The sequence below is a fragment of the Oryx dammah genome, unplaced genomic scaffold, assembly GCF_014754425.2.
Source record: "Oryx dammah isolate SB20612 unplaced genomic scaffold, SCBI_Odam_1.1 HiC_scaffold_26, whole genome shotgun sequence".
Classification (NCBI taxonomy): Eukaryota; Metazoa; Chordata; class Mammalia; order Artiodactyla; family Bovidae; genus Oryx; species Oryx dammah.
This window is the reverse complement of record NW_024070210.1, coordinates 88,176,336-88,189,340: the sequence shown is the minus strand read 5'-3', so window position 1 is coordinate 88,189,340 and position 13,005 is coordinate 88,176,336. Positions and strand designations below refer to the sequence as shown.

General features: G+C 33.6%; 1 protein-coding gene across 9 annotated transcripts in view; it reads right to left on the bottom strand.

Moving 5' to 3' along the window:
• The window catches only part of DENND4A (DENN domain containing 4A), a 112,245-nt gene that overhangs the window by 45,297 nt on the left and 53,943 nt on the right, over positions 1-13,005 (bottom strand). For all 9 annotated transcript variants that reach the window (XM_040225828.1, XM_040225831.1, XM_040225836.1 and 6 more), the window contains 7 exons: positions 12,043-12,109; positions 10,601-10,659; positions 8,970-9,114; positions 8,553-8,728; positions 5,500-5,600; positions 3,561-3,779; positions 2,871-3,016 (listed from right to left, as the gene is read on the bottom strand). In XM_040225828.1, the coding sequence (XP_040081762.1) occupies positions 2,871-3,016; positions 3,561-3,779; positions 5,500-5,600; positions 8,553-8,728; positions 8,970-9,114; positions 10,601-10,659; positions 12,043-12,109 (913 nt within the window). The remainder of the gene's footprint in view (positions 1-2,870; positions 3,017-3,560; positions 3,780-5,499; positions 5,601-8,552; positions 8,729-8,969; positions 9,115-10,600; positions 10,660-12,042; positions 12,110-13,005) is intronic.

Sequence of the window (13,005 nt, the reverse complement as noted above, 5' to 3'; positions counted from 1 at the left end):
TGCACTGAAACTGTGCTAGTAAAATATGAAAAATAGTAACAGCACTGTACAATTATTTACTATTTCAGAGAGTTCTGCTAATACTAGGAATACAATTAACCTCTATTAAGATATATTTTATGATATCACAAATAAAATCACTTTTAACTAAGATAAAGATCCACTTTGGATTTTTGACATTTTATTATTTTCTCTAAGAGTTCCTTGAATTATAATAAAGCAAATACAAGTAACTATGTTTTAGTGAGTAAATTTTCCAGTTTTGACTTTCTTAGTAATCATCAAAATTCTTAAGTATAATATGAATCCACTATATATAAGTGATATTTTGTTGGATCCAGACTCTGAATAGGTAAAGAGCATTTTAGGGAAACAATCTGCCTAGACACAATAATTATGCACTTAATTGGGTTGTTTCTTTTTTGAGACTTCTCAGAATTTATATTCTTTAAGTCAATCATGTCTCACACTAACTTTTATCAACTAAACAGTAAGTAACCTATTTTCAGAAAATCCTAGACAATACAGAAATTTTCAGTAATAAAATATCCTTCTTCGAACACGATACCCTAAATATCTAGCAAAATTATAAATCCCGTATGTCTTACAATATTGTAAGAATTTTTTTAAACCATGTGATACCGTTATATGAGTTTTTAGCTGAAACACAAACTTGTGAAGGCATGATACACAAAATGAGCAAGAAGTAAAAGGGAACAATACAAGATTTTTCTTTTCTGCACTGTTAACTGGATTCTTCCAACTAATTCAGTGTTCCTGTGTAGATTCATAAATTTATTGGCTAAAGCAGGCTATTAGCAAACCCTGTCACTAATTTGGTCCCTTATGATTCAGTTGACTTGGCACAAGGAACAATTGTTACCCAATTATTAATATATGCCATTGTTCACAAGGGAAGCACCATAGAGGAAGCCAAGCACTACAGAGGAAAAACATTCAAAGTGCATGTTAGTCAGAAACATTTTTATTTAAAAAACCAACAGAATTACTCATATAAAAAAGGATTTAGAGAAATTATTCTTTAAAGCATACTCTTTTATTCATTGTACACCTTTTCTATTTATTTATTCTTTCTACTAATATTTAACTTTAAAAGCACCAAAAAAGAGCAAACTTAAAAATTTAATTACAATATTGAAGAGCGCATTCTTAGTATAATGCTACAATAAAGACAAAACTATCAAGGACATATAATGTCACATCTCAAAATAGACAGGATTTCAAGGCAGAACTCAACTTACAAAACAGCAGGGTTCTAAACGTCTGTCTTATTTATATAGGTTATTTAAACTACAAAAAATGAATTTCCCAAAAAAGCAATATCCTTTTTGGGGTGATAGAAATGTTCTATGTTTTGGGGTCATGGTTACATGGAAATCTATATTTGCCAAAACTTACCAAACTGTACACGTCAAAGGTGCATTTATTGTTTACATATTTATTTCAATAAATTTGGACTCTAAAAACTTGTCCTAAAAGGTGGTCAGAATACCAATACACCAAAAAGAAATTTAATACATATTTCTGGCACAACACTATAGCCAGGCACCATCTGAACTACAGATAGTCACCACGTGTATCAGTGTTTCTATGAGAAAATGAATTCTGAGTTCCAAGAAAATACTGGCATATATCCACCTTTTCCCTGTTCTAAAGGATTTCAGGCTTTTGCTGATGGCTCTGCAATGCAGGGAGATGCGGGTTTGATCCCTGGGTTGGGAGGATCCCCTGGAGGAGGAAATGGCATCCTGCTCCAGTACTCTTGCCTAGAGAATCCCATGGACAAAGGAGCCTGGTGGGCTACAGTCCATGGTGTCTCACGAGTCGCACATGACTGAACAACTAAGCAAGCAAAGCAAAGCATTTCAAGGACTAGGGTGGTTATTTCTGGGCATCTTAAGCTTGTCAACTCTCTATCAGCACCAGAAACAGTATTTTTCCACATCAATTATGCCTCACATGTTCTAATTTCCAGATCAAACTCTGATACCTCATTTGGGGGCACCACCCAGTGGGAACACTCAGACTCTGCCTTGCTTAGACGCTGACACTCTCTGCTGTCCTCATGTCTACATGGACGTATCCTATTTAGGTTCTGACCCCTTGCAACGGTCTGTCCTCCAGCATGGACACTCTCTTCATCCTGCTCGTCCTCTGACTGCCCCCTCCATGCTACCCTTGCGGGGATGAATGCTCTCCTCACTCTCTTGGGCTCCGGCACTCCATGCTCAGCTGCTCCTCCTTCACCCATTCAGATTCTGGCACCCCTCTCTGGGCCACTGTTCCCCAAGCTGCTCTCTATCCAGCATGAATACTCACTTTGCTCTACCTCACTAATGACAGTGGACTACAGGGGAAGGGAAGGTTTCACAGATGAATATAATAGAATTAATTCACTTAATTTATGCTACAAATGCACTCCCAAATTGTAGAAATGCTCAGGTGAAATGTTGTGTTCTACTCCTACTCTCAGTGTGTGACAGTCCACTTCAGACCAAAAGGAGAGGTGAAAATTAAGGACGCTCAAGCTAGAGGTCCACAGACTTGGATAAAATCCCCTTAGTCTATAAATGGACAGGAAGGGTTACAGACATGGTTGCTAAAATAAAACCCATTAACCTCTGGGCCACCAGGGAAGCCTCTTAGTTTAGTAAAATCCTTCAAAGTTATAAGTTCCATAACATCTAGGAGGCCACCAAAACATTCATAATAAAGGGTCAATGATTAAATGGAATTAATTAAAATTTTGTCAAAAGCTGGTTAAGTTATAAATAGAAACTGTAACTTAAAACATTTATAATAGTCACACAAAATAAGTTAGGGCACTGTAGACATACTATATGACTTACTTTATCTACACAATCATCAAAAAACGCCAGGCTTGCATCTTTATCACTGACAAAAGAACATTCCTCAATGAAGCGAATAAACATCTGTGTTTTGGTCATCATGTTATAGAATTTCTGATGTGACCGGTCCCGACTTCTTAAGAAAGCTGTTCAACATAAATTTGCAATGTTACTATATATAATACATTCATAAGTTCAGGGAATTTTTGAGCTAGCAGAACTAGATCAAACATGTCATGTATACCCTCCACACTTTACCGTTTTGCAGAAAAAGAAACAGACTCCTGAAGCAGACATGATCTGACAAAGATAGCAATAGGAAAGGAACCTGAACCCATTCCTTTGAAAGGAATCTTTTAAATCCCCCAACCCAGGCGCTCCTATGCTTGCCCAACACTGCTTGGCTGCCCTGAAAGCTGAAAGCATCAATATCTTAACACACCTGTGACATAACAGAGTACAGTGGTACTTTTCAAACAGTCTCTTCTGTGTATTTTGCTACTGGGGTTGTATTGAATGTGCCTGAGAAATAACTAATTCTATGCAAATGGATTACCAACTGAGTTGACAGACACATACTGTTGAAATAGACAAGTGTATTTTAATAAATATGAGCTACTAACCCAGAAAGCAGTCATCACAAAGTTAAGCTGAATAACATGCAAGCTGTAGTACTATACAATCACTTACCTTGTAGAGCAAAAAGAGAAGTTGCATCTGTGGCTGTCTCAGATGGGGCTTGAGTTATTGGTCTTAAGTATGATCTATAACCTTTTAAAATAGAGGCCATGAAACACAAAAATGCCTCTTGGATTTCCAAATCTATCATGTGCAACCTCTTTCCAGAATTAAAGTCATAATCATTCATTGCTAAGTCCATAAGTCCATCATCTCTTGGTCTCTGCTGTACTGTGAAGAAATACAGTGTTAATGTTTTCTCCAGAACTGTAAAAACTAAGGTTCACAATGGTATCAATTATAAATCTGTTGCATAAGTGATTCAAGTCATTTTGCTGAACACCTTATACAGTCCTGTATTTCAATATCTCAATAAATTTGAAAGAAAAATAGTAAATGTGTTGAGTTTTCAAAAGAGCTCAAGCTACTTCAACCATTGTTTACATAACTCCTTAACATACAGTAAAACTTGAAACTGGTCTAAGGATGGTAGCAATGCTCAATGTTAATTTCCTGATTTTCATGGTTATTGCCTACAGTAGTGACGCAGGAGAATGTACTAGTTGGTAGGAAATATACATTCCATTTGGAGATGATAGGGACATCTATTCTCAAAAAGTCAAAGGAACAATGTTTGTGATTGCTTCAAAATGTAAAAACTTTTTAAAGTATGAGGAACAATAAGGCATCTTAGAAAGTTTTTGTGACATTCTTATTGTCTAAGAAAGCAAAAAAGAAAATGGGCACTGGAATGGAAGACCTAGGTTTTAATCTTAGCTTCATCCTTATTAACTCTATGATATCTGACAAGCTACCTCCCTCAAATTTATCATCTCCATATTTGTAAAAACAAAAGAATGTATGTGAAAGTGCTCTGAAGCTGTAAAGTGATATATAATCCTAAATAATATCAGTATTTTTTAAGCCTGTAATTTTAAGCTTTAGATTCTGCCCTTCAGTAGAGTTGGATGGGCTATTTTACTTATTTTAATAATATCTGAATATTGCCATAAAAGCTGCTGGACTTCTCAGCTATTCAAAAGAAGTGCATGAACTTTTAGAAAGCAGTTAAGTAAGTAGCTTAAATAAAATTCCATATGTAATTTATTTGTTCCATAGGATAAATTTTCTACTTGATATCATTTTTTTTCATATCCCAATACTTTGAGCCACTTTTGAATTATCTACTTGTTGTAAGGTTCACTTTGTAAACACTGTCTTTTCCTGTGTCTACATCCAACAATATTACAGGTACCCTTGAACTCTTGAGGATGTAGGCCTCCTCCCATGTTTATATTTCACTTATACATAAATGAGAACCTCAAATATCACTACTTCATTACTGACTACTTTTCATAGAACAGCATCAAATTATGAATCCTGAATGGACTGTTGTTATAAAATAGTAAGAAGCTTAGATAAATTGAAGACTTAATTCCTTTTATCGGTAATTCTGGATCACTATCAAGATACTCTTATGTAAGCTTTGAACTGAAATATGCCAATCAATTTTCACTTTAATTTCTGAATGCTTTTGGCAAACTTTTGTTTTCAAATTATTTGAGGTAGGCCACAGCATTAAGATCTACCAAAGGTGAAAGGATATGACCATGTTCCCACCCCATGGACGTCATCAGCATTTTCTAATGTAATTTAAACCATCTGTCTCAGACTTTCAAAACTAACTTTCTATTTTATGTACAAAGAAAACACATAAGTAGAAAACAGTATTTTTCCATAGTATTTGAAAATAATCACCTTAACCTCTTTTTGAATTTTATTATGATATAAACTTCATAAAATCTCCCATTCAGTTTCTAAAAAGTTGCTTTAATGCTCATTTCTAAAAATTTTTCTTTTAGATAAAAACTATCCTTTAACAAGTAAGGCAAAGTAATTGGAGACTTTTCTTCAGATTAAATTACTTCCTTTAATTAAATTATACACTTACATTTTGCCAGTTGCTGATGCAAATTATTCAGTGTGTTCATCAGATTTTTACATGGTTTCTTTGGAAGTATCTTCCAGGCTACATTTTTCTTGTCACCAGTTCTGAGATTAAATGATAACAATAATATATTTGTCAGATTAACATTGGGAGAGGTGGGGCAGGTATACACCTGTTATTCATAAAAAGGGGAAAAGAGAAAACACATTGAATAAAAATAAAGCATACAGAATATTCTTGTTAACAGGAGAAAAATACTTCAGGTGTAAAATGGACTGCTTAATGTTGTAAAATTAATTTATTTTGAGGGTAGAACTTTGTATTAAATATAGCTCAAAAACGTATACTTATGTTGATACTGAGTCAATTCCACTTGCACTGGAATCATGCAAATCACTCCAAAATTTAATGTGGTAGTCATCAGATCCCCCAAAAGAGGAAATAGCAACCTACCCCAGTATTCTTGCCTGGAAAATTCCATGGACAGAGGAGACTGGTGGGCTAAGGTCCATAGGGCCACAAAGAGTCAGACATGACTGAACATACACGTGTGCACACATTATCCTTAAGCTCATTTAGAGTCTTTAGACACTTAAATATTGGGGAAATCCTACTATTGAGACTTTTGTTTTGTTTTTCTCTTATAGACTCTGAGACAAAGCACTCTAGAATACATTCAGTGAACTTATGATCCCTAAACCTTATCAAAATACTTTGATATATTCAATATTTAGTTTCTTAGTTCTCTAAAAAATAAGTGAAATTTAGTTTCTTTCAGAAAAGAAATAATCTATAATGTTAGATTACTTGAAAGAAGTATAACATCACCAAATACTTTTCTAACTATAAAAGAAGATATCTGACAGTGATATCTTTGTTTCTATGATGAACTCCAGTAATCTCCTTTATCACAACTACTACCACATAGTTGCTCTCTAAACTATAGATGGAATAGAAAAAGAAAAGAGCATGGTGATAAAACGTGGTAAAGCTTTGGGACTTAACTATAACTTTGTTGATTCCATTCTCTATTAAAACTTTTTACTATTTCAAAAGCAATAAACACTCATTTTAGGAAACTTGAAAAAATGTAGAGAAAAAGGAGAACAAAAGTAAATCACTTATGTTCTAACCACCAAACTCAACAACATGGTGCAGGTGTTAAATGGAACATGCTGAACTTTTTTTTTTTTAATGTTCCCTAAATTTCCCACAGAACAAAAAGGGCAAATAAAACTCCACAAACTAAACAAAGAAAAAACGAGTGGATGGGAAAGCTTAAGCTGACAAAGAACTGTCTTGGAATCTACCCTATCTTTCCACGATGAGAAAAAAAAGTACAGACAGGGCAGGGTCAAACTGCAGATGTCCTGCTGTGAGATTTTATTTCATTTATAATGTGACCAGGACTACGGAACCCTGTATTAAAGTGAGAACACAATGTAAAAATACTTGGCATTATTTTCTTGCTGAAAGTTTCAAACACAGCACTCCCACTGTGCCGCAGCATTCACTGTGTGTGCCTTGCTAGATTATTAGCAATTTAAGAGAAAGGAGTGTATTTGGTTTGTTAATTCCCGATGCCTAGCAAAAAAAAAAAAAAAAAAGGGCGGTGGGGGGAAGATGTCTGTAGCATGAATGAATGAACAATATTTTGGTATCATTTCATTACATCGAATTACTACTATTTACTCACATAATTTTCCTCCTCTTGCCCTTGATAGCATCACTCTAAAACTTAGTTGAGGAGAAGCGCTTTATCTAGTACTTAAGTTTGAATCTATGAACACCTTTCGCATTTTTATTCATGGTGAGTTCCATTTATAAGATTACTATTACAGAATTAGTTAGCCAATAATTAGTGAAGGAAGTACTGGTTGTGGAGTCAGACCATGATGTTTTCAAAATCAGTCTTGCAAATATAAGTTATGTGCCTTTTGATAAATTAGTTAAAAATCTAAGTTTTGGTTTTCTTATCTGTCTGGCAGAGTACTTAGTAAAAACTACCTCACAAAATACAGAGAATAATAAGAGATACATTAGGCTATGCATACAGTTTTATGCCCAGTACATTATCACATATTAATTTCCCTTCAGAAACGACATTCATAACATATTCTTTATGTATTTATGAGCCAGAGAAGGGGAAAGGAAACAACAAATTTCATATTCAGGAGTTTTCTTTCAAATTTCAGGTTGCAGTTCCAGAAATTCAGGATGAAGGAAAGTAGAAAGTGGTTATTAGTTCACTGGTTTAGTCCTCCCATAGGTTGGAAAGGGCCATAAAACCAAGAAGGAAGACCACTGATAAGTGCAAACAACTCATGTTTTTTTGATTTTTTTAACTCATTAGTGATCAAAACAGAAAGATAAAATAAGAAAAAAATTATTTTAACAAATTAAGTATAAAAAGAAGGAAAATGTAATTTATTACCATAATAAATACAGTACACACTTATTTACAACACTGCATTTCAATTTTTAAAAACATTATGTCATGTAACATTTAACAACTGTCCAAAAAAAAGAGATGTTACTTTAATATTTGAAGAATTAAACTGTAAAAGGTACTAACTAGCTTTGGGGCTTTACTAACAGGGTAACTCTAAGTTATTTTAAGTATGTCCTGTGGATGCAATGTGGTATTGCATCAATTTCCTCTTTCCTGAAGAGCTTAAGTATGATTAAACTGAAAATAAAGGACACAAGAGAAAATACTGAATTAAAGAAAAGCTATATAGTTACAGTAGGTACAGCTTAAATATTATTTTAATAGAGAGAAAATTATAACATCCTTATATTCCTTACATAAATTTCTAAGGCATAAGATTATAATATTTCTTAAATATTTAAATATCTGAGGATTAAAACCTTCTCTAGTACACTAAATCCATCTCATCAAAGTATAGTAAGAACTGATTCAAAGATGGTAAAAACCCCAAATATAAAAAAAATATAGCTCAAAAGAATTCTAGTTATTATCACAAGATGTACCACAAAAAAACCCCCTACAAAGTTGCAAACTACAGAATGTAGAATCACTGAAACAAACTTACTGAGAAATGGTGTTGGTATCTAGGTCAACACAACTGACATCTGGTGGAGGGTCATAGAGATCAAAGTATCTTGAATCAATTCCTACTATGAATGGACATGGTGCACTCAAGACATCTGCTAAAGCCAATGGGCAGAGAGGAACATAGGGGCATGGCCAGTGGAAAGGGAAAATCATCTTGGATAAAAGAAAAAAGAATATTTAGCTGTTTTAACATTGAAGTATAATTCATTGGTAACATAGAAAATTGTCTTTTAAATATTTAATACTTGTTAAATAATTACAATTAGTGATAATGGTCAGAAAATTAAAATTCATTACACTCTGGATTTTAGTTAAGCATTGAAATAGCTTTAAATTATATGAATAATTAGGTTTAAAATGAAACTGATCGCTAAGGAAAAACTGTGATACTCACAGATACTAATGCTTCTGTCACACTGGTAAGCACGGAAGGCCGTAAGGAATGAATGAGAATTTTATGTTCTGTTACTGCAAACACCAGGAGTGTCACAGCATTTTCAGGGCCTAAATTCTGGAGCAGTGTTGAAAACTTGCCACCACTGTAAATCCAAACAAAGATATATAATTTAAAAAATAGAGATCCAAAATCTCATTATACAAAATAATTTTTTAAAGTTTATGATTAGGGTAGGGTTACAGTTCACATTATATATTCAACTTTAAAGATGACTGTTGCTCTTTTGTAGGCAAAACGCTGCATCAGAAACATACTATGAAAACAATGAAGTTTATGAGGTTTTGAAGTCATCCGCGTCTTCTGCCTTGTATTAAATATGGAAAATGAAAACTTATCTGCTTCTTTTTTCTATAAAATGATCTGCCATGTAGATAATGTTCTAATAAAGAATTCAATATGGGATTTCTTTGGAAGGAATGATGCTAAAGCTGAAGCTCCAATACTTTGGCCACCTCATGCGAAGAGCTGACTCACTGGAAAAGACTCTGATGCTGGGAGAGATTGGGGGCAGGAGGAGAAGGGGACGACCCAGGATGAGATGGTCGCAAAGAGTTGGACTCGACTGGGCGACTGAACTAAACTGACAAAATGTTGTTATATGATTGCATTTATACAAAGTGTCCAGGACAGTCACATCTGTAGAGAAAGAAGTAGATAAGCAGTTGCCTAGGGCTGGGGAGGGTGTCTGTTTGTATCTGTAGGGATGGTAGAGGTAAGGGAGGGTAACTGCTAAAAGATATAGGTGTTTTTTGGAGCTACAAAAATGTTCTGAAATTGATTATAGTCATAGTTGCAGAACACTGTGAATATATTCATTGAATTGTACAATATAACTAGGTGAACTGTATGGTATGTAAATTATATATCAGTAAAGTCATTACCAAAAAAAAGAAGTCTCTTGGTAGTCTCAATATTTTTAGTTTATTCTCAGTTCAAACAAAGGTTAAGAAAACATTGGTCACTCAGGGCCAAGACCTGGTGATGAAATAATCTGCAATTCTTACAAAATTAACGTCAAAGATGGCAGCTGTTCTCCCTTAGGTATGTGCCACCAAATAACTTAATTATATTGTAATTACTTCCCGGCTAGAAAAAGTACATGGCTAATTAAATATCAAGAAATGATACTTTAGAAAAAACATACTTCATAATCTCTGAACTTTTAAGGTGATGAAATACATTATTCTATTCCATGGGCTAGTATTTAAAAGTAACTTTTTATTTGGGGGTTAATTTTAAACTGAATATCTTTCAGATGATATTTAAAGCTAAAAAAGAATCATTTTCATAAACTATATACATACGTACTCATTTATGCATTAACAGTTGTACACACTTGATCACAGTTAAGTGGATATGCAAAATACCAAACACTATTGTAAAAGTTTTTCTGTGTTCTTCAAGAACTTTAACCTAAATTTTAAGTAAAAGAAATTTAGATAAGAAACAATTAGATGAGAAGTATTTCCATCAATATTTGCAATTTTCCCTAGGAAAGAGAGAAAATATTGGAATGCTATTTTAGTTTACACTAAACATTTAGAGAAACACAATGAAGTTTTACTTGCCTCAATGGAAGAGGTGAAGAAACAGGCTGACTGAGGATCAGATTATCATGTGGTGATAACTGAAAATAGATATGAAAAAGTATTTCAAATATAAAGATTAACTTTAAAATACCACCTTCCAGTAAAAAAATTTCACACACATACATATAGATGATGCCCATAAAGTTTCAATATTCCCATGCACCAGTTATAGGAATAGTCTAAACCACTTACTAAGATCCTAAAAAATATGTCCTGATGACTGACCTAACTACTAATTCTTCTTAGTCTAAACCATATTCTTTTCTTCTGTTCCTCAACATTTCCCTGATGCCATTTTAACAAACCTGTATTGAAAGAATAAACTGTTCATTTAATATCATAAAACCAGGGTTAGCTAATCTATGGCCTCAGGGCAAATCCACAGACCACCTGCTTTTATAAATAAAGTCTTATCAAAATAGAGCCATGCACATTTGTTTACATGTTACGTAGAGCTGCTTTTGTGCAATGAAAGCAGAGCTGAGCAGTTTTCAGAGAGACAATACAGCCTGTAAAGTTTGAAATATTTACTGTTTGGTCCTCAATAGAAAAAACTTGCCAACTTCAGCTATAAGATAAATCTTTTATGTGTATGCAACCTGAGTGTGCTATGTATATATTCTGGCACTAAATATCAAGAAGGAACTTGGGATGATATATAGATATCAGACTATTTACAATGCTTATCAAAATGATATTTTTTAGACACTTTATCTATATCAATATATTAATACAATTAATCTACATTTTAAATTTTATGCATATTTATACAAATCTTAAATATCTATTTATAAATGATCTCTAATTTTGAATGATACTCCACTAAGGGTTATGATAAATACAATAAGGCACATACCAGAGATAATACATGAAATATTTTATCAAGATCACTTCAAAAACTATGCTTAAATAGATTAAAAAAACAACTTACATATCGAGAGTATAAACAAAAAATGAAAGATAAAGTCAACTGGGAAAAGAGATAGGGAAAATAATTTATGTTCACTTTAAACTTCCCATCACAAGGATGTGAGCAATTGTTCCTGCAATTAGGAAAACACACAACTTTTTCTTTCATCTATTCTAATACACTTAACTTAGGGAATAAGTGCCAAAGGCAAAACTTTTAAATACCAAGAATAAACGTAGGGAAAGCAGTCCCGTTTTATGTGTTCAAAGTGTCTACTGCTATCTACTTCTTCAAGTCTACAACCCTTTATCTAAGAGGAAATATTAGATGTTGGCTGGGAGGCAGTTAATAAAATCATAAAGTCCAAACTCCAGCATGAAGCAGCATCTGGTTCTCTCTTGATTCCATTTGATGTTTTTCTCCTCTTATAAAACTGTTTTACTTTACTTAGGTTACATTTTGACAGAGTCCATAACCATTCAATGGAGCACTTACATCAAGAAAATCTTACCTGAACTAGAATCCGTGGTCTCTGAGGAGATGGAAAAGGAACTTTATGCATAAAATGAGAAATATGCCTTAAAAACAAACAAACAAAAACCTAATTCATTCCAAAGAGAATACCATATGCTATAAAGGTCAACATGTCACCACAAGTTCATGTTGAGTCAAAAGCTCTGTGTACCGATAATTTCGAAATCCCTACTACCACAAAAACAAGTGAACAAACAACCAAAATCATTTGTACCATTTAAATTGCTTCTGAATAAACCCACCCCCCAAATTTTCATATTAGTACTCTCTCATATCCAGTAATAATTGTGTTATTCATGTCTCAAAAGCTTAAGTTCTACCTTATGTGGACATTACCAAAGAAGCTAATTTTTGCACTGCAATACACTTATTTTTAGTCAACTGCTCATATTTTTAAAATGAAGCAATCATTGAGTATTTCAGAAAAATGAAGGAGTTTAACTATTTCTAAAATAAGAACAATATTCTTTTGATTAACAATAGGTTAAAAATTCTACTGCTGATTTTTTGGGCTTTTTCCCCAGAAGAAGACAGATAAAAAGATAGATTGATGGGTTTTGTTTTGAACACCATGGAAAAGGAAAAAGGAAACAATAGTAAACAATCCATTTTAAAGAAAAAGTTATTTTATTTCTATATTACTTTTAAACTATTTCCAAATCATCTTGGCTGCAGAACAGATAATTTCATCTGGATAGAAAACATCAGAAGAGCATGGTATGGTATCTAAAATATCTAAGTGAAAGTGAAAGTGTTAGTTGCTCAGCCATGCTCAACTCTCTGCGACCCCATGGACTGTAGCCCTTCAGGCTCCCCTGTCCATGGGATTTCCGAGGCAAGAATACTGGAATGGGTTTTCATTTCCTTCTCCAAGGGATCTTCCCAACTCAGGGATTGAACTCAGGTTTCCCAAGCCACCAGGGAAGCCCCAAGTATCTAA